The 24,895-nt window shown below is 49.2% G+C and overlaps 1 protein-coding gene across 2 annotated transcripts in view; it reads right to left on the bottom strand.

The window, feature by feature from the left end:
- Nucleotides 1-24,895, bottom strand: part of AK8 (adenylate kinase 8) — a 162,717-nt gene that overhangs the window by 75,862 nt on the left and 61,960 nt on the right. For both annotated transcript variants that reach the window (XM_075559083.1, XM_075559084.1), the window contains one exon: nt 15,695-15,784. In XM_075559083.1, coding sequence (XP_075415198.1) covers nt 15,695-15,784 — 90 coding nt within the window. The remainder of the gene's footprint in view (nt 1-15,694; nt 15,785-24,895) is intronic.

The raw sequence follows: 24,895 nt of genomic DNA, 5'->3' as shown, positions 1-24,895 counted from the left end.
AGCAGACTGCCTCATCTTTCACCCCTGCAGCGGCTGGCGGCTCGGAACTGCGAGCATACATAAATTAGCCTAAGCATGTAATACAGGTAAATATGTAAACAATATGTGTGGATCTATAGGTACATGGTAGAAAGACGAAGCTTTCTACTCCTATAAGAGTACAGTCTCGAACAAAACAACGATGTATAAATTACCAAGGGCATATGAGGGAGGGGGGAATGGGGAGGGAGGAGGGGAAAAAAAAGAGGACCTGATGCAAGGGGCTTAAGTGGAGAGCAAATGCCTTGAGAATGATTGGGGCAGGGAATGTATGGATGTGCTTTATACAATTGATGTATGTATATGTATGGATTGTGGTAAGAGTTGTATGAGTCCCTAATAAAATGTAAAAGAAGAAAAGAGAAAAAAAATTTAAGAAAAGAAAAAAAAAAAAAAAGAGTACAGTCTCGAAACCCGCAGGGCAGTTCTACTCTGTCCTATAGGGTTGCTATCAGTCAGAAACAAATTGGTGGCAGAGAGGTTGGCTTGGTGTTTAGATCATTTGACGTATACAGTGCTGCTTCATGAATTATACTCACAGGGTGGAATCACCACCACTGCTGTTTGCTCCCAGAGCTGCCTCCTCCGCCAAACAGGAACTTCATGCCCATGAAACAATTAACTCCTTCCTGCTTACCGTCTAGTGTCTTTGGGGCATTTCGTAGAAACAGAGTCACACAGTCTTTGTCCTGAGGTGTCTGGATTCTCTCGTTTAACTGAATGGGTTCGTGTTCTGCTAGGTATCATGACTCCGTTCTTTTTTATGGCTGAGTAGAATTCCACTGAGAAGATACACCACGTGGTTACGCCCGTATCGATGGGCATGTGGGTTGTTTCTACCTTTTGATCAGTGTGAATAATGTGGCCATGCATATTGGTGCACAAATATCTCGTGAAGTTTTCGATCAGAAAAAAATGACCATTTTTAAAGCAAACATTCTCCTATACATAACTAGTACTTCACATAGCAAGCAAACAAGACGTATTTCATAACCATGCTCAGAGAGCCGCAAGGCTGGCACCTGGAACAATGGACTAAGTGGGTCGTCTTGCCTTCAAACACGACTTGACGCCTTCGGAGGACTGTAAGCAGCTGAGGAGAGGAGAAGGTCACCATGCCCGCCAGGAGCTGGACGGCTTTGAAGTGCCCTGTGTTACAGTCGTGGTTCCAGCGGTGCTCCTGGACTAGGAAGAAGAACCTGGCGGTCTTGCACTTTAAAAATCAGCGGATGAAAAGTGATGGTCACAACGGTCCAGCCCACAGGTCGGTCACTGGATGGCGCAGGCCCAGGCTGTACTTTTGTTCCGTCGGGCACAGGGTCACCAGGAATCAGGGCTGACTCAGCAGTCACTGAGAATGACCTGAGCATATTGCAAGCGGAAAAGCGTTTAAGGGACTGGATTTCCCTGCAGTTCTAATGAATCCAGGGCTCTGAACCAATTACCGCTCCCACATCTCAGCGGCAGGAAGGACGCCACTGCCCACCTGATCAGCGAGCAGTGGGATTACCCCCTAAGCAGGATAAGCATGGGCTTACTTGTGCTTACTTATTAATCCACAGAGAACTATTTTACTTTTTCTTTACCACGCCCTAGATTCTGCCTGGAGGTCTGGCTGGCATCTGGCGTTCCGTCACCCCGCAGCACCTTCAGACAGTATCAAAGCGTCTTTTCAAATGTAACATCCCAGGCAGGGTAGGGGCAGGGGCAGGAGCAGCTCTGGTGGCGGAGTGGGTTACAAGTGGAGCTGCCAACTGCCAGGCCAGCGGTATAAAACTTCCAGCCACTCAGAGGGAGAAAGATGAGGCATCCTGCTCCTGTCACGATCCACCATCTCAGAAGTCCATCGGGCAGGCATACGCCATCTGTAGGGTAGCTGTGCGTGGGAGTCCCCGCCATGGCTGTGAGTTTGACTTTTGAGATAAGAGCAGAGGGATGCTTGTACTTCCTGATCGGCAGCAGGGAGACCGTCTGGGATTGTTGACCACAGATTGGTGAGTGGCACCAGTCGGCCCCAGCTTGCCTTTGCTTATTGCAGAATCTGCTCTTGTCCATGAGCAGAAAGACAGGAACTGCTGGGGAACCAGAAGCCCCGTTTTCTGACATGGAAAAGCTATGACTGTCTTATTTCTTGGACAAGCATCCATGCTTCTCAGGAGTCTAGCCCTGTTCTAAGGACCAGACTGCTTCATGGTCTCTTCCCTACAACCCTCTGAGACAGGCCCTGAGAATGTAGCCACTAGGAAACTGAGACACAGAAAGAGGAGATTCCTTGCCCGCGCTGAGGCAGTCTCTCTCCTAATCTCTGGAGATCAGCGCCCCAAGTGTGACCCCCACTCTGCAGTCACTTGCAGCATGCCCGTGAGCAAGTCATTTCACCTCCCATCTGGGGTGTCCTCTCTTCAGCACAGCAGAATTGGAGACTGAGTTCCCAGCGAGCCTCGGGGGCCCCTCCGGAGTCACCCTGTGAGCGTACTTTGTGTCTGTGCCCTGCCCTCCCCCCAGAAGTCTCACACATTTCAGAGGTTCTGATCTGGCCTCCTTGGTGCCTCCTGGTCTGGCAGAGTGAAGAGGACCCCAGATTCTTCTCCACTCCTCCCGTGGAGGTGAGGCTGGATTCTCTTCCCCTTGCCTCTGGGCTGGTCTTCTGGACTCATCTGACCAATAGAATTTGGTAGAAGTGCATTCTGAGAGTCCTAAGGCTAGGTCATAAGAAGCCTTGTGCCCAATCCCCATGCCACCTTTAGACTAAATACTTTCTAAGGGAAGTCAGCCACCATGCAAGAAGTCTAACTACCCTGAAGCGGCCATGCTGTGAGGCGCCCAGGCTAGCCAGCTCGGGCTGTTTCACGCGTGCCATCCCAGTCACCGGCTATGCGCTTGAAGAATCTGCCTTAGTCATACCAGCCCCAGCGACGCAACACAGAGAGGACAAAGGAACGGAGTCAACACCAGAACTGAGAGCCGAGACCCGGGGCCGCACATGAGCCGTTCTCGTTAACTCCAGCCTTGGGACTCATGCCAATGAATCGTGCCAACAAAGGCCCACGTCGTCATGGAGCAGAGCCATGCCTGCCCTACCAGGATCTGTCCTGGGTTCCTAAATCAGTCCCACTGCCATCGAGTCAATGCTGACTCACAACGACCCCCTGTGGGTTTCTGAGACTTGACCTGTTCACGGGAGTACAAAGTCCAGTCTTTCTCCTGTGGAGTTGCTGGCAGTTTTGAACTGCCGACCATGCAGATGACAGCCAAACTCGTAACCGCTATACCACCAGGGCTCCTATGACGAAAGCAGTAGCATAATAAAACAGCTGTTACTTTCTGTCACTTGACGGGGGGGGGGGGGGTCATTACACTGCAGTAGCTAGTTGGTGCCCTGCAAGTGTGCAGTGGGGTTGGTTTGTGGTTGACATGGAAAAATGGGGCTCTGCCAGGTCCCACCAGGCACTCCACACGGGTAGCTGTCTCAAAGAAAAGAATGAGGCATTCAAAAAATCTAGCAGGAAAACACACATAGGTGGGCTGGCAAGGACCACGGTGGCACCTCCGACGACTCTGTCCATAATGAAGCTCAAAGGGCCACCGAGTTGATCTGACCACCCACAGGACAGGCGAGAACTTCCCCCGTGGGTTTCCAAGACTGTACCACTTGCTCCTTTGGAATGCTCGATGATGTTTAACTATGACCTTGCAGTTCGGCACCTGCACCACCGGGGCTCCTCATTTCATGGCAGTCTTTCATAAATGCAGCTGCAATGTGTCATGCACTGTGCCGGGTGCTCCATGAACGCCAATGCCTTTGAACAGAACACACCCATCCATTTGAAACGACAGGACTCTCAGCCTTCGAGATGAGGAAACGGGGGCTCTCTGGGAGGCCGGGTGGCTTGTCCAAGGTCACAGAGCTGGTGAGAGGCCTCGCGTGACTTGAGATCTCCTGTGTGGTTCTAGAGCTGAGCCCGATAGCCCCTCCCTCTCTGTCCACAGTGATTGATGTTCACTGTCTCTCGAGACACCAGGCAGAGCAGGAGCAGAAGCAGAAGCATGCAGTGCCATTGTGCAGGGTGAAGGATGCTAGGCTAGGGGCGGGGGTCTCAGGTGAGGCCCACCTTACCTCCCAGGAACCCAGCCATGATTGGAAAGGGGGGATGTGAGATCAGGGTGCTTGTGGTCAAGGTCATCACTCACTCACTGGCCCTGGAGACTCCAGGCAGGGAAGAATTGCCCCTGTGGGTTTCCCAGAGGAATGCTTTGCTGGAGTGAAAAAGACTGGTCTTTCTCCTGGGAAGCCCCAGTGGGGGTGGTTGAGTACTTCCCTCGGCCTTCTGGGGAGGTCTCCCCTCCACCTCTCCACTTCCCAAATGCCTCCACTCACACCCTACCCAGCTCCCCTCTCTGCTGGGCCCGAGTTTACCCAGCAGCCCTCACCAGCAGCAAAGCAGACGACCCACCCTGAGCTGAAGGGCATAGTGGTGCCCAAGCTTCCTCGGCGCCGGCTTCTGTTGACAGAGCCCGGCTAGTCTTCTGCTCCTGAGGTGCTTCAGGGGAGCAGCTCTTGTCCCAGCTGTAGGGGCCTCCCCGCCACCCTCCCGGGTGAGGGGAAGCTGGTGTCAGCCTCCTGTCCAGGACTTTCTCCGAGGGAGACAAGATCTGATACTCATCTGCCTGGGGAGCGTGAAGGGAGCCAGAGGACAGGGCTGCCCAGATGGCTCCGCCAGGAGACCTGTCCACTGGAGAAGAAATCACCCTGGGGTCCCCGGGGTCAGGGCTGTCACAGGCAATTTCACAGCTGAATGGGCCGGAAGCTTTGTTCTTCTCGGCAGCCACTTGGGGCTGCACATGGGGAGGAAGACATTTCTAGAAGCTTTGGTCAAAATAGGAAGGGCACCACACTCTTCTCTGCTCACTGCAGGCATCCCAGAAATGCCTGGGGTCTTTTCGTGGGCGTCTTATTTGTCACTTATTCCCCCTGGATGGCTGACGCCTAGCAAGCACCCACCAGACCTTCCATCCAGCAGAAACACCCATGGCTGAGTCGCTGGGAGCCCCCGGGGATAGGGTAAGAAGCAGTAACCAACAAGCTATGCCTGGCCTCTGCTCCCCCATTCTGATTTGGGAAAGAGACAGCAAAGACCAACTACACTTTGTGGACCAGATGCATGCATGGATGGGGTGGGGGTGGTCCCCAGCTATCCCCCTTCCCCCAGTGGACTAACCATTGAACCAAAATCCTGGACCCCTTTCGGTCATTGGCACAACCTTTCCCCTTCTCCCAGCCAATCTAGTTTCCATACTGGGCGCGACCTCTGGGGAAGGAAATGAAAGTCTAGGTCATAAAAGGGAGGAAGAAAGGAAGAGATGGACTCTCTCGGGGGCACAGACCTGTTGTGAAACAGACAGTGACCCCTGAATCCGACCAGTCTCATTAACAGGCCTCGTGGCTCTCGCTCGGAGCACACCGCACACGGTTCTGCCCGCTGCTGCTGGCTGGCTATCTCGCTGCCGAGTCTCCCACCGACTTCCGCCAGGAAATCTTTGTAGCGGTCCCGGTGGAAAAGTCCAAAGTTTGACTTGAAACAAGGAGCTACTTCAAAAGCTTTGTCAGACTGAGGTGAGAGTCTCTTCACAATGCATACATTACAGCACTAGGGTGGGGGTGGGGGCGGGGGGCACATCCACTAAGCAGCCTATAGGTGGCCCCGCAGTGGGGGCTCAGAGTGGGGACCGGTGTGGACAGAGGTCCTCAGGGAGGTCAGGAGAGTGAGACTCACGATGCGTGAAAGGGTAAATTTATCTGTTTCTTTCTTCCTGCTTGGCGCGCGCGTGTGTGTGTGTGTGTGTGTGTGTGTAGAAAAATGAAAGAAAAATGTAGAGGTTTTTTTTTTCAATAATAAAGGGGGAGCTGCACGGCAGGGCCCCTACAGCTTGTGAAAAATTAAACTCGACGGATTCAAACTGTCCTATTTCCACTTCAAAAGAGAAGAGGCACTGAGCTCTTCCCAACTTATCTTCAAACGCCCAGCACCCTAGAAAGTTTCTTTTAAAAAAAAAACAGAAAGAAAACCTCCTGTTCCCCCAAGCACTATACCGGTTACTGTATCCCTGTCTCTCCCTTTTCTAATTATACCCCTGTGAGTCTATTAATCAACTTGTAAATTATTTAGAGAGGCGTGTGCGCTGTCTTCCGCTAGTACAAACACACCGCGTGCAAAGGCTGGCTGGAAGTGGGCAGAGGTCCCTCTGGGTCTCCCTCCGACGGAGAACGCAGCCCACCGCTCGGAGACACGAGACACGGCGCGTTAAAAACTGGGATTCGCAGCCCGCGCTGCCTCCTCCCCCAGAAAGCTTTACGCTGCTTTCAACTCAGACACTCTTTGCAAGTTTTTAACAAAAGAGAAAAGCTGCTTCATTGTCAAATCTTTAGTGTGCATTTAGTGATGAGAATATTAATTCTTCCTTTTAAAAGAACCCCAAAAAACAAAAAAGCAAGAAGAGAAAATGAGGTAAGCGCTGCTCCATCCACCTGGGATCTAGACTCGCAGAAGCCTCTGGAAGGCACTCACAGGCATCCCAGTTTGGCTTGTTTGTGCTCCGTTCGCAGCACCTGCCTTTGGGAGGTCTCATTACCGGAAAGGGTGCAAATTAGAGCCCTGGGCCTCCCTCAAGTCTCCTTCCTCTTCTCAGGTTCTATTAGGCCATCAGGGACTGTCTCCAGACAGAAATATTTAGCACTAGAGGGGTCCGTGGGGGGGGGGGGGTACTGGTAACAGAAAATCCATCCTACATGTAGTTCTTCTGCACATCAGGACTTGCGTTTGTGTGTGTGTGTAGGGTGGGGGTAGGGCTATTATACCAGTTTGATAGCTGTTTTCTCGTCTGAAAGTGAGTCAAGGATTTGGGGTTGCCAAGGATTTGGGGTTGCCTTTCATTGAGCTATTTCAGCGGCTGGGGAACTGCTGGCAGGGTGGGGTTTTAGAAAAGACTCTAACTCTAGAAACTTGCTGCAGTTTGGTCACCAGGCTGGTCTGGCAGCCTTGGGGATGCATAGTTTGTCTTCTTGCTCCTGGGGAGACAAGGGGTGTGGGAGTGAGGGGCTAACTGAAAAGCCCACTGCCCCAGACACACCCTCGCCGGTGGTCTCTTGCTTCGACTCTCCCCATGTGTTCTGTTGATGAATCAAGACGAACAGATCACACGCTCGGAGCAAAGACATAAACCACAGGACGAGATAGGCCGTTGGCTGTTTTTAATATCTGCCCGGGGCAGCCGTTCTCCAGAGGAGGCCCAAACAACGGGTGAGAATAAAAACAATTACCATAGCAGGGCTGAAGGCATTTCCCCTGACCCAGACACGGTGGTGTTTTGCTCATTAGACTCCACCACGTGGAATTAGGTGGACACTGGCGCCAGCAGCCGCTGGACCATAATTTAGGCAGAGACAGCAAAGCAGGCAGACTTCTTTAGGGTGTGGTGTGTCTGCACACCACACTGAAGGCTGAAGGGGAGGGCTGGTTTTTACTTTGCGTGGGCTGAGAGAGTGGTTGCTTTCCTTGGAAGCTCCGGGGCCCAGGAATCAAGCCATCTCATCCTCCACAAGGCCATGTGGTTGGGTGGAAACCACAGGGAAGGGGCTGAGGTTCTCACTTGGAGGGGGTGGCCACTGTGAGCTCCAGTTGAGTTAGGCAGAGGATGGAGCGCCAGTCAGTTCTGGGCCTGGTTGCCTGGTGAAACAATGGGCCTTGGCCTCCCTGGCCATGCTCAGGGTGGTAATGAAGTCCGCCAGCGCCAGACAGCGCTGAACAGCGGATAACTGATTTCTCCTAAAGCCCAGCCTGGTTTTCACTCGTTTGGGGCCGATGTGAAAGGGATGGGCACTTTCTAGCGACTAAGGCTGCGTGATTCAAGCCTCCACCCTCTTCATCGAATGCAACTCAATGCCCGCTGACTTGAACGCAGGCTGCCTGCATAAGGAACGCCATGTGCAGAACCCTGGGAATAAATGTGTTCTCCTCGCTGCAGCTGGGGTCGCAATGAGTTGAGGAGGTCAGACCCGTATATTTCAAAGTCCCGGGCCCAGAATGAAAACCCCTCTGTCCAAGGTGCCATTTCCAAGAACGTAGAACGGAGAGATTTAAGACAAGATAAGAAAGGGCCCTGGAGTCCTCTGCCTGGTCACTATGGGAAGATGAGAACACCTCGCAGTTATTAATTCTGGTGCTGATTCAAATGGAGGTGGTGTTGGCAGCGCCCGTGAGGACTTACCAAAAAAAAAGTACGTAACTAAGTCTGCAGAGGTCACGGCTGGGACATGACATCCTAGGGTCCCAGGGGGGGAGGATGGAAAGGGGAAGTGGCTCTGTGGGGAGGGGGGGGTGACATCTGGATCTATTCTGGATCTATCTCTATGATGAGATGGTGACAGGGATGTACAGTCGCCAAACGGCACATCCCTGGGGCAAGCAGCTCCGGGGAACGTGGACAGAGGATACGAGTCTGTTGTGGGTGACAGCCCGAGAAAATAGGAGCAGCCAGTGTGACCCTGAGGCCAGGAGCACAATGCCGAGCAAAGTCTCCCCCTCATCCCCTCCCAAGATCAGGTACCCAGAATGGCAATGAAGCAGGTCACTAGGAGGGGCCTACACGACCTGGCATTGGTGGGTGGGGAATTGAGGAGGTTTCTGATTGGTTTTGGGGGGTCTTCCACACTGGTTGACTGGATTACGGGTGTGGCAGTGGCCAAACCGCAGAGATGCCAGGGGTCTCTTCTAGGACTTCTGCTCCTCTAGCCTTGTGAACTCTGGGACTGCATACGAAATGCCCAAATGCAGACAGCTGGGGAGGTCCACTTCCGCATCCCCAGAAATGCTGCTGGCATCAAGAATGCTGAAGTGTGCATAGGATTGATGAGGATGCCTCAGGGGACCCCCAGAAGGAATGGAGGAGAAACCACCACCTCCCGCCCCTGGAGTTTCTTCCAGTAGTTGAAGTACTAGGAGATGGCCTACCCTGCCCTCAAGAAGGGAGGGTCCTTCTGAGCCCAGGGCAGCCTGGGAAGGAGCATTCTGACCCTTTGCCTCACCCGTCCCCAGAGAGAAGCCTCTCGTGGGCTGGCTAGTCATCTCAAAAAACAAACCAAGTTCACTGCCATGGAGTTGCTACCGGCAATAGCACCGTATCTAGGACTGTATCTCTTTACGAGAGTAGAAAGCCTGTCTTCCTCCCAAGGAGCAGAGCTGGTGGTTTTAAACTGCAGACCTTGCAGATCTGCAGAGTGTGGCTCAACTCTTAATCATGATGCCACCAGGCCTCCCGCCTAGTCCCTCTGGTTATCACTTCTCAAGCGCCCTGGCCCTGGTTCATGGGCTGATGTGCCCTTCAACTTGTGTGTCCATTAAGTCAGTGTTCTTCCTGGGCAAGCGCTTCCCCCACATCCTCACCAATGGGTTGTGCCCACTTACTGGGTAAAGGGGTGCCCTTGCATCTCAGCCCCTCCCCTGCACAGGTTATCCCTAGGCCTGGACTCAGAGGGAGCATGTCAGGAGGCTCAACCATGCCCTCAGATCCCAGCTGAATTCCGATTCAGAACTCAGGGTGGGGACAAGAATTGTGACTCATTACCATGCCCCGGATGCAGAGAGCAGCCCTTGAGTTTTGAAAAATGGGGTGGGGGGGGGGCTTAGCCAGGCTGCCCAATACAGCTACTCAGAAATAAGCGCCCCGTGTGGCCTCTGACCTCCCCTTCAAACTGGAATCCCGTTTCGAGTCATTTCCATTTCCTTCCTGTCTTCAGCTGGAAGGGAAGTGGGTCCCTGCCAGACCTGGGTGGTTCCGGTGCCCACTTCACTGCATGCCGGATGCTTTGGTCTCCTCGCAGCCTCTCCGCAGCCCGCTAATGAGACCCTGTTCATGGTTATGAATGTAAATGCATTCTGTGCTCTCCCTGAGAGATGAGGATTACTGAAACGACAGGCTTTATTGCCGCTGTGAGGAAGAGATGATACGGGTGGTTGTCGGGTCTTTAATTTTTTTTGGCAGTGCCAAAGCAGGGAGCTGCTGAGGTGAAATAAACAGGACGCTGCGGGAGGAGAGCCAGGGCACCGAGCGTGGAAGACTGAAGTCGTCCAGGGACGGTGTGCTCGCGCTCCCCCATGGGCCCCACAAAGCCCTGGACCTGCCCACCTCTGAGAAGACGCCTTGTCTTCAGCGGCTGCGCAGGCATGAACGAGTGTGACACAGTGAATGGGCTTTGATGCAATCCCTATCTCTATCAAAGGACTCCCTAACCAGAGGCCCCACTGACACTTCAGAGACCTAGGGTTGCATAGGACGGTCTCCGCAAAGGAGCCCTGATGGTACAGTGGTAGTGTGTTGGGCTGCTAAGCGCAGGTTTGGGAGTTTGAAACCAGCAGCTGCTCCGTGGGCGAAAGATAGGTCTTTCTACTCTGCTAAAGAGTCCGAGTCTCAGAAACGCACAGGGGCAGTTCTACTCTGTCCTGCAGGGTCACTGTGACCCTGTCCTATAGGGTGGCTAGAAGTTGGAACTGGCAGTGGGTTTGAGTTTGAGTTCTTCTTCGCCCGTGCCTGAGATGGCTAATTAATCTAGAATTAGTAAATACCCAACTCCCTATAAAACAAAATAAGCGCATGGAGGGAGACAATGAGAAAACAAAGGCTTCAAGACTCTCAAATAGAATCAACATCCTAATATGATCGCCTAGATCACAACACTCCAAGAGGTCAGAGACCTTGGGGTGCTGTAACGGGTCACTGTGCTCCTTGCACAGGTTGGCTAAATTCAAGAGATGGTAACGGGACATGCAGTGTAGAGGCAAAATGCAGATAGAAGGTAAACAAGCAGCCATCTAGCTCAGAAGCAGCAAAGCCCACATGGAAGAAGCACACCAGCCTGTGTGACCACGAAGTGTCAAAGGGATCAGTTATCAGGCACCAAAGACAAAAAATCATATCATTGTGAATGAGGGGGAGTGCAGAGTGGGGACCCAAAGCCCATTTGTAGGCAACTGGACACCCCCTTATAGAAGGGTCATGGGGAGGAGATGAGCCAGTCTGGGTGCAGGGTAGCAACAATGAAACATACAACTTTCCTATGGTTCCTAAATTCTTCCTCCCCACCCCAACCCCCTACCCACTATCATGATCCCAATTCTACCTTACAAATCTGGCTAGACCAGAGGATGCACACTGGTACAGATAGGAACCGGAAACACAGTTTCCAGGACAGATTAAACCCCTCAGGACCAGTGGTGAGAGTGGTAATACCAGGAGGGTGTAGGGAAAGTGGGTTAGAAAGGGGGAACTGATTACAAGGATCTACATATAATCTCCTCCATGGGGGACAGACAACAGAAAAGTGGGTGAAGGGAGATGTCGGACAGTGTAAGGTAAGACAAAATAATAAATTATCAAGGGTTCATGAGGGAATGGGGTTTGGGGAGGGAGGGGGTAAAATGAGGAGCTGATGCCAGGGGCTTACATGGAGAGCAAATGTTTTGAGAAAGATGAGGGTAACGAATGTACAAATGTGCTTTATATAATTGATGTATGTATGGATTGTGATAAGAATTGTATGAGCCCTCAATAAAATGATTAAAAAATCAAACACAATAAATAAAATATTAGTTTTAAGATGCAGATAAAAAAATTAGAGGAAAAAACCATCCTAATAAACAAAGAGCACGTGTGGGGGGGGGACTTAATTAAAATATGGGCAAAGGACAAAATAATAAGTCCATTGAAAAATGGATCTAGCAAATAAAGAGACAAGTCCCAGAGGATGAACTACACTCGACTGATAAATAGGGAAGGGAATTCCCGGCTTCCTGGGTTTGATTCCTGGCAATGTGGCTCAGACTCTGCCACCACCTTCCCCGAGTGCAGGTGTGCCTGCTGCGAGGTGCTGACCAAGTGGAGGTCGCTCCTGAAGCAAGGAGCTTCCAGGCTACTTCTGAACATCAGCCAATGAAAACCTTCGGGTGGCATGAGCCGGGGCAGACTTGACGATAACTAACAACAATAAACATACAGAAATACACTCAATCTCACTAGTCCTCAAAAAGCCACATTTAAAAGCAATCATCGTTTTTGCCATCTCACACATTGGCAAAGGTTCATAAGTCTGGCTGCAGTAGACAGAGAAACGTCCCGTCCCCCACCCCCCATCCAAACGTCCATATTCTAATCCCTAGTTTGTGTGACTATTTGAGGTTCCATGATAAAGGGGACTTCCCAGGTGTGATGATAAAGTTGAGAGTCGGAAAGGGGACAATTATCCTGGACTATGCAGGGGACTCCATGCAACCACATGTTCATGGAAGAGGGTGGGGCCGGCCTGCGCGGTGTGCCCGGGGTGAGGCACCTAACAATGACAACATCAGGCCAGAGTCGGAGAAGGCGATGTGATGGCGGAAGAGGTAGGGGAGAGGCTCGCAGATGTTAAGCTGCTGGTCGAAGACGGAAGAAGCAGTGGTGCACCACGGCAAACAAACAGGTTCTAGAAGCTGGAAAGGCAAGGGAATGCGTGCATCCCTGAAGGCTCTGGAAAGGATACCATCCTGCTGACCTCTTCGCTCTAGAGCAGTGGTTCTCAACCTTCCTCAGGCCACGAGCCTTTCTTACAGTTCATGTTGTGGTGACCCTCCCCCAACCATAAAATTATTTTTGTTGCTACTTCATCAGTGTCATTTTGCTACTGTTATGAATCCGGTGACCCCTGTGAAAGGGTCCTTTGGCCCCCCAAAGGGGTCACGACCCACAGGTTGAGAACCCCTGCTCTAGAGGTTCTGACTTCCAGAACTCTAAGCTAATGCATCTAGATTGTTTCAGGCTTCTAAGGGTTTTGCATCCACAGCAGAAAACTCACACACCCACAACACCCAGAGACGGGCCAAGTCACGGAGGAAGACGACTCCCCGGATCTGCTGGTAGGCAAGTACATGAACAGTCCTATCACAGTCGTTAGCACCCCGTGCGGCGGGTCCACACTGGGCTGTTTGAAACTGCCATCCCCTCCATCCACCCCTGTACAGAGTTCCAGTCTCAGAAATTCACAGCGGTAGCTCTACCCCATCCTACAGGGTCGCTCGCTGAGCATTGGCCGTGAGTTTGGTTCTCATGATGAACTCCATCAATTTCCCCCAAGACACTCAGGGGAGCTTGCAAACAAGCTGTGTGTATAAAGATGAGCATTGCAGCGTTATTGCAGGTGAGCAAAGTTGGGGCCTCTTCTGTTTCTTTCCTTGTGATTTTTAAAAAACTTTTATTATTTTAAGCTTAATATATTCCCGAGTCCTAAGTTTTTGCTTCTTCAGTTTCTCCTGGGAGATCTTTTTCTTCTCTGCAACCTCCGCTTCTGGCTTCGGCGCACTTTGTTCCTTTTGGTAAGGGTCATCTCGATGCGGCAGGAGGAGCTCACGCTTGAATTGATCCGACGGTGAGCTCTGGAAGTGGGGCGCCACTCCTGGATGTGCTCCCTGAGACCAGAGAATCCACATCTAAACCCTTAGGTTCAGCATCACTCTCTGCATTCTTAAGCATGTGCAGCAAAACTCCAGCCCTCCTTTGGGGCCCCCAACGTTGGGTTCAACCCCACTGTTTGTTTGGCCTGGCACACCTACCAATGCCACCGTGGTGACGCCTACTGTTGCAATGTGACATTTTTCAAGTATTTGGCGGCTTTCCGGACATGCAGACCCTTGATGGTGGGCAATTTCACGGGTGTTCTTAAGGTGGGCCCGGAGATTCGACCCTCTTAATTTGCATGAGTTTGTGGGGTTTTCTGGGTCAAGTGAGTAGTGAGCCATTTTAACAGATCACCTCAGGCCGCTGCAGGAAGAGCTCTTTGTGATTTTTTTACTGTGAGAAGGAAAAGTGTTAAACATCGGGGAATGCTGTATCAATGGTCAAAGCCCTCCTACCACTTTCCCTTAGATTCATCGCTCAGAGTTAACATTTTGCCTCATTCGCCTGGTCATTTGCTTTCTTTCTGAATCTCTAAATACTTGTTAGTGGGGAATTGAATCATTATCCAATTAAATTATTATCTAGTCATACACAGGAATAGTACACAGCAAAATTTAAAGTAGTTTAAATCCGTGTTGACATTGTAGTCACTCATTTATTCAACACAGCTTCTTTCCCGTGCTAAGGGCCACCCCCTTCCCTGTGCTGCCCGTGCACCCCCCCCACACCCACCAAAATGAACAATAAGTTGGCATTATTAGAGAGAAATTATCCTTCAGGTAGGTACTCATTGCTGCTGCTTGCTAAGATTGTTTTCTAATAACCTTAGCTATGTGTAGTGTGGCTCCCAGACACAGAATATGATCCTGGTGGCACGGTGGTTTCAAGTTGGGCTGCTAACCACAAGGTCAGCAGATCAAAATCACTAGCTGCTCTGTGGGGGAAAAGATGAGGCTTTCTATCTAGTCCCATCAAGGGGAATAGCTTATAAACCCACCAGGGTAGCACTACCCTGTCCTAAAGGGTTGCTATGAGTCAGAACTGACTCAAAGGGAGTGAGCTGGATTTGTTGTTTTTGACCTGGTCTTCAGAATCATGCTTGGGGCTGGTGGAGGCAGCACCGGGATCTGAACCAGGCCCTGGAAGCTCACAGGTTCTCCGGGTGCTTTCTGCCACACCACCTCCTCCCATTCCCCAGCACAGCGACTCAGACATGGCCCTGCATACATCATCTCATCAGATGGAGCCTCACCTGAAAGTTCACCGGAGGGCCCAAGACCACCATGAAGACAGGCAGGATGTCTCTTCAAGGGGCCTGTTCACCTGATGGTTAGGATCAAGCAGTCTGCTCGTGTATGCATCCTCACCCACTCACGCTACCCAGAAACGAGTCAGGGAAGGCAGCAAGAACTCTGCTGGGCGTGCCTCAGTCAGCTCTGACGTGGCCCGTGGGCACGGTTGCTTCTCCTGCCAAGGTCACATCAGACTCGAAAACTGAGCTTGCCCACTAGTGGCTCCTGGGAAGGGAGGCGGGGTCTAGAGGAGCCCAGCCACTAACGTGTCTGCTGTGACTCCTCTCTGGGCTCCTGGGTGTACTCAGGAAGCTAGACTACTATGACCTCAAAGACATCCTTCCTGGGGGTCCGACCTGGGGAGAACTTTCCGACTGTAAGTCATTGACGAAGTCTGTACAGATGAGCTGGCCATCTCATTGTGTGAGGACCCGTGGCCACTCCATCTTCACATCGACAAAGCTGTCTGCACCTTCTGACTGCTGACTCCGAATGAAAGTGGAATATCAGCCTGCTATGTTTCTCCCCGCCACATCCTAAAAGCAAATAGCAAGCCCTGTGGCCTCTCTCGGCTCTTTGTTTTAAGTGCTACTAGTTGAGAAAGGAAAACCCTCTTGAGAAAGAGCAATATCCGCAGCTGCCCGCGATAGCACCTGGCGGGCGTCCGCCACCAGCCCACCTCCCGTGGGAGCCGATATGGCAGCCAACAGGCGTGACTAAGGAAAAACACCTTACTCCCCTGCGTCCAAGAAACCCCAACCTGCGTGTCTCAGTTGCTCCTTTTCACTAGTACTAACCCGACCACACACACGGTGCTCAGAATGGCTAGCACAGTGCACTTGCTTGTGACGGGTTGGCAGTTAGTGGAGAGCGTGACCGACCTGTCCTGTCCTGCGTGAAAAAGGGTTTGATGAGCTCGCCAAATTTTGTCTTGTCTGCCACCGCCTCTTTCAGCAGCTGCCCGCAGCAGACTGGGGGAGAGAGAGAGAGAAAGAGAAGATGCTGTTAAATTTTAAAGGGAAGGGAGAATGGGGGTGGGGTAAGAAACCCCAGCGCTGCCTGCTGGGAGGGAGGGGGGGTGGAAAAGGTTGCTGAAAAAAATATAAAAAGACATTTCTGTGTGGGTGGGTGTCCAAGCAAAAATAAATATCAAAAAGGAACTAGGACATAAAAAGGCAGCGGAGGGGAAAGATGTGAAATGAAAAAGAATGCATTCGGCAAAGAATGTATTAAAAATGAACTGGGCGAGGGAGATACTGATGAGAGGTCGCTATCCTAGAAACTCCTGCGGGGCCGCAGTTACACCTGCAGCGGCTGAGGGTGCGTGACAGGGAGTCAGGATCAGGGGACAATGATTTCACACCTTGCTAGGTTACTTGCCATGGGAGGGTTGGGGGGGGGGGGGAGCGTTCACATCATTGTGGCACAGGCAGGTTGGGGAAGCTTGCTACCTCCACAACCCTCTGCAGGCAAGTTTCCATGCCAGGGTGGGTCGTGGTGGGCAGTCCACCCGTATGATTAAGTGACAGAGTAAAGATCCTAGCGTACAGCTGAAAGGCACCCCTGTAGTACTAACTAGACACTCCACTGCCTGCCCCTTTAGGGGCCAGCACACAAGAGCCGAGTGATTAAACACAGGGGACCATCTCCTTCAGGAACCGTGGCTGGCGCAATCGTTAGGCACTGAGCAGCTAATTGAAAGACCGGCAATGTGAATGTACACGGCGACTCCACAGGAGAAAGCTCTGCAGGGCACACCCACGTTTACAGTGAAGAGTAACCCTATGAGGCAGCTCCGCTTCGTCATGTCAGGTCACAGGGAGGCAAAATTGTGCTCTGGTATTTTATTTCTTTAAAAAAATCATTTTATGGGGGGGCTCTTACAGCTTTTATAACATCCCATCCATCAATTGTATCAAGCATATTTATACATATGTTGCCATCATCCTTTCCAAAACATTTTTTACTTGAGCCCTTGGTATCAGCTCCTCTTTTTTCCCCTCCCACCCTTGTGAATCCTTGATCAACTATATACTGTTATCATTATTTCGTATCTTTTAAAATGTTTTTACTTTGTTATTGTGGACTGTTTTTTTTTAAGGCTTGCTTTTCTGTATATGAAAATCCAGGAGCCATAAATCTAGAGCAGTAACTGGATGAATGGTTTCCCGGAGGCCTGGCAGGGAGGCTGTAGGGAAATTGGGATCTAAGAACAAAGAATACAGGAAAGAAGAAAACTGTGATAATATGATTGAACCACTGAGTTATTTTACCTGTGAAATATATGCCATAAAACGATTTTTTTAAATCAATTTGATAACACCTAACCACAACACACTTATCCTAGCTGTTTTAAAGTCTGTGTGTGCGAACTCTAACAACTCTGCCCTGTCTTCATCTGGTTCTGAGGTCTACCACAATGTCTTGCTCTTTTGTGTGTCATCTGGGGTTATATGCTGGACATTGTGGTATCTCTTGTTGAACGTCTATACTAAGCAGTTCTGCCTTAAGGAGTGTGAAGTGAAAAAGAGTTGAGTTACAGGGGAGCAGGGAGGGAGGGGGAAAATGAGGAGATGATCCAGGGGCTTATGTGGATAGCAAATGAGAAGGTTGATGGCAACGAATGTACAGATGTGCTTGACACAATGGATGGATGGATGGATTGTGATAAGAGTTGTACAAGCCTCCGATAAAGTGATCTTTAAGAAGGGTTGAGTTACAACAGGCAGCTATGTTACTGGAGGATCAATCTGATCCTGTTGAGACTTGTTTTTAGGCTCTGTTAAAACCAAACCAAAACAACTCAAACCCACTGCCTTTGCGCTGATTCTAATTTATAAACTTACAGCCATTATGTTGCCGGCGACTCAGAGCGACCCTATAGGCCAGGGTAGAACTGCCCCTGTGGACTTCTGAGACTGTCATTCTTTATGGGAGTAGAAAGCCTCGTCTTTCTCCCTCGAAGTGGTAGGTGGCTTCCAACTGCTGACCTTGGAGTTAGTAGCCCCATGTAGAGCCACTGCGTGATCAGTGCTCCTTTTATGGTGACCCTCGACAGAGTTTCCGAGGCTATAAATCTTTACGGGAGAAGATCGCTTCATTTCTCACCAGAGGGGCAGCTGCTGGGTTTGAACCACCAGCCTTACAGCTAGCAGTCCAAGACGTATCCAGCAGTGCTCCCGGAACTCCTTGGGCTTTGTTCAGGCAACACTGACATAGTCCTGCCTCTGTCTATAGCCAAAATATCCCTACACCCTAAGATGTGGGCTTTCACAAGTCCCACCAGACCGTCTGGGCTGTGCAGCAGGCTCTCTCCACTCTGGCTATCAGGATGCCAACGCTTCCCATGCTGTGGACAGCCTCCCGCCACTGTCCACTGCCAGGCCCCGTGTAGTCTCTCCGCCCCAGATGGAGCTCTGCATTGGCTGGAGACAAGCATACTCGGTTGAATATTTCCACCAGGACCTGCCAGCCCAGCGATTAAGGTGGGCAGTTGGAGGTCCCCAGCACGTCCATGGGGAAAGGGCTGGGGATTGGCTCCTGTGGGGCAGCTCTGCTCTACCACACGGAAGTCGGTTATGGTCAGAATCGATGCAACAGCAGACAACAACGTTAGACATATGCTTGAAACTTTAAAGGAAACATGTCATGAAAGTCAGTGGACAGATGGGAAACTCAGGAGAGAAATGGAAACTTTAAAAGGAACCAGATGGAAATTCTAGAACTGGATCATACAGCGTTTTAAATGAAAAGCAAAGCAAAACAACCACTGCAGGAGCTTAGTGGCAGATTGAAGACTGCAGAAGAAAAGATTTTTGAATCCAAAGATAGAAAAGCAAGGCAATACAAAGTTTCCAAACTATCACAAAGAAAGGGTGTTAAAGGGTTGGGGGGGGGAATGGCAGGGGAAGATAGAACCTCAGGGAACCAGAAGACAACAGTAACCAATCTGACATAAATGTAATTGGAGTCCCCGGAGAGGAAGGAAGAGCGAGAGAAAGAATGAGTATATGAATGAGCTAGGAAGAATACTTGAGAAAATAATGGCAGAATAATTTCCAGATTTGATTCAAAACGACCCATAAACCCCAAAGCTCTGGAACCCAAGCAGAGAAAATACAAAGAGATCCCCACCTGGATACACAGTAGTCCAGTTGTTGAAAACTAAGGGGGACGAGAGAATATTCAAAGCAGCCAGAGGGTTGACAAAGATGCACGATAGGTACAAAAACAACGATAACAATCCAGTCTGACTGCTCATCAGAAGCTACGCAAGCCAGAGATGATGCGGTGATCTATACAAAAGGCTGCGGGCGGGGCGGAAACATCAGCAATGCCATCAACAGCGCTTTCTGTATGCAGCAAAAACATGCTTCGAAAGTAAAGGAGAGATAAAGACATTTCCAGCCAGATGAATTTGGCACTAGCAGATTTTCACTACAAGAAATATTAAAGGGAATTCTTTAGGCCGAAAGAAAATGGCACCAGACAGAAGCTCGGATCTAAGCAGCGGGGTAGACACATTATTTCACTCCTCATTCCGAGCTTCTCTAAAAGGGACACGTCTGTTTAAAGCGACAATAGCAATGACAACGTGTTGTGGGCGTAGAAGGAGCTCTGGTGCCGCAGTGGCTGTGAGGTGGCTGTGATCGCAAAGTCAGCAGTTTGAACCCACCAACTGCTCCCGGGGAGAAAGATGGGTCTTTCTACTCCGTAAAGAGGGACAGTCTTGGAAACCCATGGGGTAGTTCCACCCTGTTCTACAGGATCGCAGTGAGTCAGCGGCAGCTCGATGGCAGTAAGTGTGGCTTTGGATTGGGGTTAGGCATCTCACTTGGAGGAGTGAACTGTCTGACAACAGCAACACGAGGGCTCAGGTCAAGGTCAATGGAAAAACACTCCTGTAGGGGTCCTGTGTTACACACAAAGGGGTAAAATGCCCGTTCAAGCGAAGCCTTGAGAAGTTAAAGATGCATATCTAATCCCTAGAGCAACCACCAAGGAGCCCTGGTGGCTTAGTGGTTACGCCATTGGGCTGCCATCCAAAAGGTCGGCAGTTCAAAACTACCAATAGCTCCTCAGGAGAAAGACAGGGCTTTCTACTCAGTAAACAATTACAGTCTCAGAAACTCACAGGGGCAGTTCTACAGTGAGTAAGAGCAACCAGTAACCCATTGCTAAAAAGTCAGCAAAGGAAATTAAATTAAGAGCTTCTCCCCACTCCCAACAGATTTATTGGCATATAATTCACAAAACACACCATTCAGTCAAGAAGAGTTGTATAATCATCGCCACAATCGGTTTTAGAAAAGTTCCTTCAATCTCATACTCATAGTTATTAGCTCCCTATTTCCCTCATCCTCCCCTGCCACCCCCTCCAAGGGCACATTAATCTACTATCTTTATAGATTTACCTATTTTGGATTTTATATACAGAAAAACATTTAAAAACCAGCAACAAAATTTAACACGAATAACAAAGCAAAACAGATAAAAACCTCAATAGAGTGAAATCAGAAAAAATTATAAACTAGAACAAATTTAAATGGATCATAAAGAAGATCAAATAATAGGGTGCTAAATTTTAATCTACCTCATTTCCCCGAAAATAAGACAGTGTCTTATATTAATTTTTGCTCCCAAAGATGCGCTAGGTCTTATTTTCAGGGTATATCTTATTTTTACATGAAGAAGAATACAGTACACATTTATTGTTTATTGTTTTATTAAAAGAGACCTCACACATCCTGTCTGCTCCAGCTGCGCTGTGGCCAACAGTGAGCTGCGTGGCGGCACCCTCCGCTATGGTCCAGAATCCAGAATTGTGGTAGCTTCGGGGGACCTTATTTTCAGGGAGGTCTTATTTTCGGAGGGATGCCTTATATTTCAGCAAGAGGCAAGACTGTAAGTAGGTCTTATTTTGGGGGGTGTCTTTTTTTGGGGGGGAAACAGGATCTGCATCTGCAACAATGCTTTCCAATCGATGCATTCTGCATGTTAGCTAGGCTGTTCACACCCCTGTCCCATGGTCAGTGCGGATGTCCCAGGGGGTTAATCCACATGTATTTCCCTTCAATTTTTAAAAATTGAAACAGTTTTAAAAAGAGTCTAAAGGGAAACCAAATGATTAGATACTACATTTTGATCTAACTTCGTTTGTCATAATTGACTTTACAATGCTCTCTGTCTGACAAATGGCTATTCAGTAGTGGATGCACTACCAACCATATAAAAATTAAACGGTCTAAAAACTTCAGTTAAAAGACAGAGAATGTCAGGCTGAATTTTTAAAAAAACAGAAAACATTACAAAATAATAATTTATAAATTATTAGGGGTTCATGAGGGAGGGCGGTGTGGGGAGGGAGGGGTAAAAATGAGGAGCTATTGCCAGGGGCTGAAGTGGAGAGCAAATATTTTGAGAATGATGAGGGCAACGAATGAACAAATGTGCTTTACACAATGGATGGATGCATGGATGGTGATAAGAGTTGTATGAGCTCCTAATAAAATGATTTAAAAATTTTTTAAACCAGAAAACAAAACAAGACCCAGAGATTTAGAGTATAAAACAGATACGCATTTAGAGCATTAGACACACCATTTAGAACAGAACTTTTCAACCTTCCTAATGCCTCATGTTGTGGCGACCTTCCCCAACCATAAAATTATTTTTGTTGCTACTTCATAACTTTAATTTTGCTACTGTTGCGAATCGGGCAACCCAAAGGGGTTGTGACCCACAGGTTGAGAACCGCTGATTTAGAAGAAGACGATATACCATGCGGACACTCACCATTAAAAAAGCAAAATGACTCTATATCAGACAAACAGATTTCGACACAGTGTAGTCGGAGCGGCAGAGGGCCCCTTCCTATGGTTAGGGGTCAGTTACTCAAGAAGACATAAGAATCCCAAATGTATATGCATTTAATAAGAGTATCAAATTACATTAAGGAAAATCTGGCAGACAAATTCATAGTCAGAATTGAAGATTTTAACACATCTCCCTCATAATTGTAATAATAAGCAGACAGAAAGTCACTAGCGGTATAAAAGATCTGAAAAACACGATTGTACATCTTATCTAACATTTAGATAACATATATTCAACAATGGAAGAATAGATATTCTTTCCCTTTTTAGTAGTTATTGGCATAGAATTCACATCTCATACAACTCACTAGTTCATGCACTTCAAGAAGAGTTGTACACTCGTCACCACAGTACATCTTAGTATACTTTCTTTCCAAGTGCACATTAACTCGCTCACCAACACAAACTGGATGCTGGGCCAGAAAGCGCATCCATAAGCTTCCAAAGATCAAAATCATATAGCGTATATTCTTTAGCCACAATAGAATCTGATTAAAAATCAGTTACAATAACCACCACCAAAGTCCAGAACATTTCCAAATATTTGAAAGTTAGACAATATGCTTCTAAATAATACATGAGCCAAAAAAAGAATTCACATGGAAAAACAGAGCGTATCTTGAATGGAATAATAATGAAAACCACATATTACATTTTCGTAGGATGCTACCAAAGCGGTGCTTTGAGGAGAATGTGTACCTTTAAATCCTTATCTAAGAAAGGAAAAGCTCTCCCTGCACCCACCTTACTCTATAACCCACTTGGGAGAACATACGAGCCTCCTCTTTGCTAAAGATTCAGTCTGGGGTGAGGGTGGACGATAATGTTGGTGAATGCCGTGTTTCCTCTGGGACACAGACAAAGTATTAAGGCTGCGGGATGGTCAATCCCCCTTCACTTCACTGGTCCTTCTCCCCGAGGCTCGCGGGGCTCCCCAGACTCTCCTTTACTTATGACCTCTGTGTGTATAGTGAGGTGCATCACTGGCAGCAAGCCCTCGATAAATAGTAGTGACAACATTGCAATAAAAGTCTTCAGAGCTGCTGCTGGCTTAAAAGTAAGTGTCCGCTCACTGAAAAACAAAGACAAAAGCTTAAGTGCATAATCCGCTTCTCTCCAGAGATAGGTGGTTTGGCGCACGGGTGTTCCTTCACAGATTTTTCTGAATATAAACCAACATTCTTTATTTTTTTAAATAATAAGCTATTCTTTAGAGTTGCTTTAGGTTTCCTGAAAAGTTATGGAGAAATACAAGGTTCCCAGACATTCCCTCCTGCTGCCACACACAGGTTTGCTTTACATTTCCCAATCCTGCGACAATTTGTTGCAATTGTGGAACCAATCTTGATATCTAACCTTTTCTATTTTTAGGGGGTTTTTTTGGCCGATTTGTCATGGAAGAAGTATAATTCCTTAGAGGCAAGGATGGCAAGACTCCCCCCTTATATACTTTGGACTTGTCAGGAGAGGCCGGTCCCTGGAGAAGGACATTGGACTTGGTAAAGTGGAGGGGCAGCTAAGAGGAGGAAGCCTTCCAAGACATGGATGGGCACAGTGGCTGCACCAATGGGCTCAAGCACAGGGACGGGGTGAGGCCCGGGGCCAGGCAGCGTTTCATTCCATTGTACGTAAGGTCGCTGTGGGTCAGAAACAATCAGTGGCACCTCACAGCCACCACCAGCGACTTTTTAAATGAACAAAAGTGAGATTATCCACTGGATACCTTTGCATGCCTGTGTCCCCTCTTCCATTTAGCTGTGAAGGGAATGTAAATAGCTTCCCAGCGCTACATGAGGTGAGTGGACCATGAAGTAGTCAGCAGAGCTTGGGGTTGCCTCTCTTTCCCATTACACGCCCTTCACATTGCTCGCTCTGGGCGTCTGCGAGTGCCCATGGATCCAAGGGACGGGCCCAGGTAGCCCTGTCATCCACAGTGGCCTTTGCCTTTCTCTCACAAAGGTGGTGCTGGTTTCTTTCCTACCCGTGGAGAGTGAGATTCTTGCAGGAAACCCCATCAGAGGGAAAGGCGGGCTGTTGGTTTGCTATAGCTTCCCCAAGACTTAAGAGCTTCAAGGCTTTCTGGTCCTGTGAAGAGTTACGGGATTGGAAACCCGCAGGGGGCAGTTATACCCTGTCCTATAGGGTTGCTAGCAGTCTGCATCAGTTCCATAGCAGCAAGTTAGTTGTTGTTGTTTAAGAGGTTTAGAAAAGTGGCGAGTAGAACCCAGTCAGTGGGTGGTCGCCATAGGGGTGCTGGCCGCTCCCGGAGCTGTGGACTCACAGGACCCCCAAAAGTACCGTGAGTGGCTCTTGGACACTCTGAGCTCATCCATGCATCGACCTCAATCTCAAGAATGGCCTAGAGAAATAGAAACTCCCTGAGGGACTCTCCAAATGCTCAACAATCAAAACGAGCCCCCTCCATGGAGAGAGAGAGAGAGAGAGAGAGAGAGAGAGAGAGAGAGAGAGAGAGAGAGAGAACGAACTATCTCCCAGGAAAGGCCATGGTGAGCTTTTCTATGTCCATAGCTGCACACGTCGACGGGTATCTCACTACATCAAGATTAGTAACATCCAGAACAGCCTCTTCTTGAACGTGAGTCTCAGCCAGCACAAAATCGGGCCCACTGGCAATTATTAACATGAAGGCATGCTGTGTAGGGAGGTCTTGTCCCTGCTTGTCAGATGCTGTCCTGCCAACAGTGTGCTTCCTTCAGTCACTCTGCACATCCTCCACACAGCAAGACATGCAGGCACTGAGCATGCGGGGTCGCTACAATCAGAGACCCCAGAGCTAGGGATTTAACCTTATCACCCTCCCAACAAGGAAAGTCAAAGGGATTATTGAAATGACCCCATTTGCTTCACAACAAGCAAATGTCAGAGAAAGCCCATTTTTATCTTAAAGCATTTAGATTACTTTTCCACACAAACCAAACTTTGGGGGAGGCCTGGTGGCTCCATGCTAATAGTGCTCACCTGCTAACCCAAAGGTTGGAAGCTCAAATCCACCAGCCCCTTCGAGGGAGCAAGAGGTGGCTGTGACGACAGCCTTGAAAGTCCAACGGGACATTGCTGCCCTGTCCTAGTGGTCCTTACGGGTCCCTATGGGTCTCAGGCAATGGCAACAGGCTTGGTTTGGGGATTTAAGCCAATTTGTAGAATAAATCAAATTGCTGCTTCTGTTTTCATTTTATAGGTGTGATT

This window comes from Tenrec ecaudatus, chromosome 10, assembly GCF_050624435.1.
Source record: "Tenrec ecaudatus isolate mTenEca1 chromosome 10, mTenEca1.hap1, whole genome shotgun sequence".
Taxonomy (NCBI): Eukaryota; Metazoa; Chordata; class Mammalia; order Afrosoricida; family Tenrecidae; genus Tenrec; species Tenrec ecaudatus.
Note: the sequence above shows the minus strand (reverse complement) of the source record. Positions and strands in the feature narration are given on the sequence as shown.